The sequence below is a fragment of the Lipotes vexillifer genome, unplaced genomic scaffold (assembly GCF_000442215.2).
Source record: "Lipotes vexillifer unplaced genomic scaffold, Lipotes_vexillifer_v1.1 scaffold818, whole genome shotgun sequence".
Lineage (NCBI taxonomy): Eukaryota > Metazoa > Chordata > Mammalia > Artiodactyla > Lipotidae > Lipotes > Lipotes vexillifer.
In genome coordinates this window covers 117,437-123,841 of record NW_006771890.1, presented here as the reverse complement: position 1 = coordinate 123,841, position 6,405 = coordinate 117,437, and the positions used below count along the sequence as shown (strand labels likewise).

General features: G+C 43.3%; 1 protein-coding gene across 1 annotated transcript in view; it reads left to right on the top strand.

Annotated features, from left to right (window-relative positions):
- The window catches only part of RFT1 (RFT1 glycolipid translocator homolog), a 39,082-nt gene that overhangs the window by 3,817 nt on the left and 28,860 nt on the right, over positions 1-6,405 (top strand). The window contains exons 3-5 of the mRNA XM_007447220.1: positions 1,823-1,939; positions 3,065-3,254; positions 3,831-3,932. Of these exons, the coding sequence (XP_007447282.1) occupies positions 1,823-1,939; positions 3,065-3,254; positions 3,831-3,932 (409 nt within the window). The remainder of the gene's footprint in view (positions 1-1,822; positions 1,940-3,064; positions 3,255-3,830; positions 3,933-6,405) is intronic.

The window sequence follows — 6,405 nt, the reverse complement described above, 5'->3', positions numbered from 1 at the left end:
CTTCCACTGTGCCTTAGAACCCAGGAGAGGAGTGGGAGTAATTCACTGCAAACTCCAACTCAGGTATAATCCTGTGTTCTTGTCCTGCTGACAGCAAAGGAAGCAGGAATTCTGCACATCGTGAGGATGTGCTTTGTAATTGCAGGGCTGGAACAGCCACCTTCCTTCCCTCCTCGGTGAATTTTATAATTGGAAAGTGGCAGTGGGATGAGAGCTGAGTCCTTGTCATTAGTTCCTTGGAGGCTCTTAGAGAGCCGACTTGCTTTGTCTTTTAGATTCTGTTTCTTCTACTCTCCTCCTGTCTGTTCAAGGACACCCACACATATTCTGTCTTCACAAATGACACAAAAGTATATGAAGTGCTGTGAGTGCTCAGTGTAGCTCAGCTTCCCAGGTGTGTCTTCATGTCCTAGTAAACAAGACATTATGTTCCAGACAGCATTTCACATCTAATATTTACCGAACATATGCTCTTAGCTCTGTTCTCAGAGCTTAGAGAAAGGTCATGGGCAAAGGAATCATCTGGAGAGCTTTGCAATTGGTAGGACTGAGGAGGTGCCCGGGAATCTGCACTTTGACAAGTTTTTCACGTGATTTTGAAATAGGGACCATACTTTAAGAAATGCTCTTTTTGGAACTTCCCTGGTGGCGCAGTGGTTAAGAATTCACCTGCCAATGCAGGGGACACGGGTTCGATCCCTGGTCTGGGAAGATCCCACGTGCTACGGAGCAACGAAGCCCATGCGCCACAACTACTGAGCCTGCAATCTAGAGCCTGCAAGCCACAACTACTGAGCCCATGTGCCACAACTACTGAAGCCCACCCACCCTGGAGCCTGTGCTCCACAGCAAGAGAAGCCCCTGCAATGAGAAGCCCACGCACCACAACGAAGAGTAGCCCCCGCTGCTGCAATTAGAGAAAGCCTGCATGCAGCAACGAAGACCCAACGCAGCCAAAAATAAATAAATTTATTTAAAAAAATAAAAGAAATGTTCTTGTAAAAGCAGGAAGGAAGAGGGCCAAGGCTTCTTAGGTACTCAGACTTTAAAGCAGTTTGGGCCTCTCCCCACTGGCCTCGCCCAGATTTGCAGATCCCCGCATTGACAGCCCTTGTCTGGCCTGTCCACCTGCTTAAGGTATAGTTCAGTCTCATTGGGACAGAAGCACTGGGTCACAGAATGGTCCCTGGACAACCGCAGGTACCTTAGCCCTGGGCCATCCTCATTCTGGCTTCATCCAATCAACTGCCTGTTGAGGAAGGGGAACTGTAGCTACTCTTTGCTAAGGTGCAGGAGGGTCCACCTAGGTAAGCCCGCAAGGAGGAACATGGGCAAGCCTTGCCCATCTGGGTTGCAGCGGCCCTAGTAGTGGTTGCCAGCCTCATTGCCTGTGTTGAGATTCTCTACTCAGTAGAGCCTCAGCTTCTTTCACAGGGGTCATTAGGTCACCAGTCTCAGGGTGGCCAAGAGGCCCTCTTGCTGTGTGCAGTCATATCTTGTCCTTTTTTCCTCCTTATGGTCAGAGCCACACCTCTGTATAGGCACAAAGGCTGCAGTCTTTGGGGCCTCTGTGGCAGTTTCTGTTCTAGGCATAACTCTCTATAGGCACACGCTCATATGTCCCTTGTTTGGTTCCTAACTCTCCTATTGTATGGATCAGATTAGCTGGGGAGGGGGCTTCTATAAGAAACCATTGCCCCCCACCAATCACCACCAGTGATTTATGACCAAGACTTTTCCTTCTCCCAATTGCTAGCAAAATCCCAGAAGTTGTCTCTATGAAAAAACTAGACATCATGTTGATTGCTGCTTTCCTTTACAGGCTAACACTGCTTTACTCTACCATCATCTTCCTGGCCAGAGAGCCCTTCCGCAGAGCATGTCTGAGTGGCAGCACCCAGCGGGACTGGAGCCAGACGCTCAACCTCCTGTGGCTAACGTGAGTTGTGCTTTGGCCGGAGACGGTTTCACAGAGGCAAGCGTGATAAGTGTGAGAAATTAAACAGCAACACTTGCCTAAAGCTGAATAGTTTCCAGCTTGGGTTTTGCAGTGGGCTTCTGGGCCCTTGGCATGGGACAGGAAGGGGAGAACATCTGTGTGAAGCAGCGTCCCTGGCTGTTTTCTCTCCAGATGGCCAGGAGCCAGGAGGAAGCTCCGGGTAGGGGTTTCTGTGCCACGTTTCTAACCTCACTCCTACCCTCTTTGGAGGCTGTTTCTGCTATTTTGATTCCCACTGGGCCTGTGCCATCTTTTTTATTCCTAACCTTTTTCCTTAGAGTGTTTTCTGTGCTTTTAACAGCCACTTATTATTTTTTGAAAGCCTTTTAAGGGTTTCTTTGTATCTCTCCTCAATTTTGTTATGTTGATTTCAGTTCTGAGCCTTTTAGAATATTCTTGAGGACCAAGTACATCAGCTAAAACTTGTAATGGCTTTTCTGCAGTTCGATCCCTGCCAGGAGGGCTAGTGATTAAAATGGTTTCCCAGTCCTGCCCTTGCATAACTCCTTATTACCTCATGGAGATGACTGTCATAAGGGCCGGTAGGTGTTTATTTTATTAGAGGAATAACTGTTAGCCACCCAGTCATATTGAAGTGCTCTCTGGTCACACCTGAAAGGGTACTGTGCACTGGACTACCAGTTATTTGAGGTACAAGGACCAGCTGTATACCATCCTTCAGTTATTCTAGTGCAAACAGCAGGCACTTCTGGGAGTTTTACTTACGAGTCATTGTAGCACAGTGGATAGGAGTGCAGGCTTTGGAGTTAGATCAGGATTGGGTCCTACTTCTGCCCTGAATAGCTGTCTATGACCTTGGCCAAATTACCCAATGCTTGTCAGCCTTAGTTTCCTCATCTTTTAAATGGGGGTAATGACAGAGTATCATTGTGAGGAGTCAGTGAGATAAAGGGGGTGAATCATATGCCTGGCGTGTAGTAAGTGCCTGAATAAGTGGTAGCTATTTTTATTATGACTATATTTCTTTTCTGTTCAATGTTACTATTTTAATATATTTTTATTTTTATATTTAGCATATTAAGAGACATTTTTTCCGTCTTCTAGAGTCCCTTTGGGTGTGTTTTGGTCCGTGTTCCTGGGGTGGGCCTGGCTACAGTTGCTCGCAGTGCCCGATCCTGACGTCATCCCCCACTATGGAACTGGAGTGGTGTTGTTTGGGTTCTCGGCAGTGGTGGAACTTCTGGGAGAGCCCTTCTGGGTCTTGGCACAAGCACATATGTTTGTCAAGCTTAAGGTCAGTGTGCCTTCTGCTGTGAATGAGAAATGAGAAGAATAGGAGAAAGAGTGGTTTTTAAAAAATGCTTTTATAGGAGAGAATGGTCTTTTCAGATTTGCATCTAAAAAAATATTTGGAAAAAGGTAACATGATCAGTTCAGTTCATTCACTTGAGATTTGTCAGATGAGTTTGGTTGAAGTTTACCTCTGCTACACTATTAATGAAGAAAAGGTTTTGTTAATAGCGAAGTTATTAGTGTAAATAAGAATTTAAAAGGACGTTTTTCAGATTTTTCTAGTGATTCTATTTAGTTGTATGCGGATATTAATTTTTCATCTTTTAAAATATATTATTTGATACATACAAAAGAATATAGTGTGTAACATATATGTAAATCTTAAAGCATGATAATATACTAAAGGTCCATGAACCTACCACCCAACCTAAGAAGTAGAACATTATTAATACTGTGTCCAACCATATGCCCCACCCCTACCACCAGGGTAACCACTATCCCAGATTTTCTGGGATTCCTTTGCATCTTTAGTTTTTAATAATGTTTGTAAAGTGTACCCTTTACCATGGGTTTGCAGGTGATTGCTGAGAGCCTGTCAGTAATCCTCAAGAGCGTCCTGACAGCTTTTCTCGTGCTGTGTTTGCCTCACTGGGGACTGTATATTTTCTCTTTGGCCCAGGTAAGAGTTATGACTTTTAACTTTTGTATAATCTCTGTTTCTCCATCTGTTTTTTACTTCTTGTTTCTGTCACCCCGTGATTTACATTTGCAGTATTCATGCATGTGGAGAAGGCTGGAAGCTCTAGAAAGGTGGTCTTGGCACTGCTTCTCCTCTGGCTGCCATGTCCATCCTGCTGCATACACTGACACCACTGGTGTTTGTGGGGACCTGGTGAGGGCCACATCTGGCCTTGTTGTCAGACATAAAAACTCCTTTAGACATTCTGTGGGCAAGCCCAGCCCGTATCAAACTGATCTTTGATTGTCTGACAATCCTATGGAGGAGAGACAAAGCAGTAAGGGGGTGGGGTGGGAATCAAATTGCATGTGCGTTATTTTCCCTGGATTTCAATCAGTTGTTTTCAGAATAGCAGGAAACTCTGCCAAGCCTGTTTTAAACTTAGATTGAAATCTCTCATAATTCAGAGGGTGTGAATCTAGTCATAGGAGGTACGTTTTCATTTTTAGCAATTTTGGCTTCAATTCCATCTCATTTTCTAGTTCTAGTTCATATTTCTAGTTCTATTAAAAATGTAACTACAGTACTAATGCTAATTTAAAAACTGAAAAAGATCATAGAGTTATCAGACCAACTCATAGTACAAACTACTTTGTAATTTTTCTTAATGTATTGGAAGACAAGTTAAAATTCTTAGTAATGATTTATGTGAAAATGTTTCCCATGTCCTAGGCAAAAAATACAAATATTTCTGTGAAACATAGAAGAGCTAGATTTAAAATTATAGATTAAGAATGAGGGGCTTCCCTGGTGGCGCAGTGGTTGAGAGTCCGCCTGCCGATGCAGGGCACACGGGTTCATGCCCCGGTCTGGGAGGATCCCGCATGCCATGGAGCGGCTGGGCCCGTGAGCCATGGCCGCTGAGCCTGCGCATCCGGAGCCTGTGTTCTGCAATGGGAGAGGCCACAGCAGTGAGAGGCCCGCGTACCGCAAAAAAAATAAATAAATAAAAATAAAAAAGAATGAGAATTGCTTCCTAAAAGTAGTTTGCTACAATTGCATATTTTAGAGAAGTTATCTCTGATTATTTTTGCCATGTTTTATTAGATCTAGAACTACAGTTCTCAACATTCATCATTGTTTGTGATGAACTCTCCCTAATAGGATAGGAGGGCAGTAGAGATGCCCAGTTATTGGTTGACTCTTCTTGGGAAAGTTACTTGCATTATGACTTTCTCATTGTCGTAGTTCCCACCCAGGATACGTCATAGATCGTAGGTCAGCTAGGCCAATTCTGAGTTTATTGACATCCTTATTGTAAGATTTCTGAGAGCACTCCTCTGGTATATTGTCTGTCAGTCTCTGTGGGAGAGGTCTAAGAGCCAATAGCACCTCATATCAGCAGGCAAGCCCCACCTATGGTGCTGGGATTCCCCTTTCTCCAACCTGCCTCCAGGTTCCTCCTTGAACTGGCGCCTCTCCCCATGGCATCATAGCTCAAATAAAAGAGTCACTGTAGAATATATAAAGAAATCTTACAGCTCAACAACAAAAAGACAGACCATCCCAAAAGTGGGTCAAGGACTTGAATAGACATTTTTCCAAAGAAGATACACAAATTAATAGCCAATAAGCACATGAAAAGATGCTCAACATCATTAGTCATTAGGCAAATGTAAATCAAAACCGCAATGAGATACCACTTTACAGCAATTAGGATGGCAATTATCAAAAAGATAGAAAATAACAAACACTGGTGAAGATATGGAGAAATTGGAACACTCATACATTGCTGGTGGGAATGTAATATGGTGCAGCTGCTGTGGAAAACAATTTGGCAGTTCCTCAAAAAGTTAAATGTAGAAGTGCCATATGATCCAGCAATTCCACTCCTAGGTATATACCCAAAAGAACTGAAGATGAGTGTTCAAACAAAATTTTGTACGTGGATGTTCATAGTAATACTATTCACAATAGCCAAAAGGTGGAAACAACCCAAATGTTCATCAGTTGATGAATGGATAAACAAAATGTGGTATATCTATACGATAGAATATTATTCAGCATAAAAATGAAATACTGATATGTGCTACAACATGGATGAACCTTGAAAACATGGTACTAAGTGAAAGAAGCCAGACACAAGAGGCCACCTATTATATGTTTCCATTAATATGTAATGTCCAGAATAGGCGAGTCTGTAGAGACAGAAAGCAGATTAGTGGTTGCCAGGGGCTGGGGGAATGGAGAGGGACTGCTTAATGGGTCCAGAATTTCCTTTTGGAGTAATGAAAAATGTTCTGGAATTAGATAATGGTGGTTATTGTACAATATTGTGAATGTACTAAAAGCCACTGCCATTATATGCTTTAAAATGGTCAATTTATGTGACTATTTCCTCAATTAGAAAAAGGGGAAGGGATTATGTAGTTAGGATACTCTGTTGCTCTTCCCCAGGCTCTGGTCAGCAGGA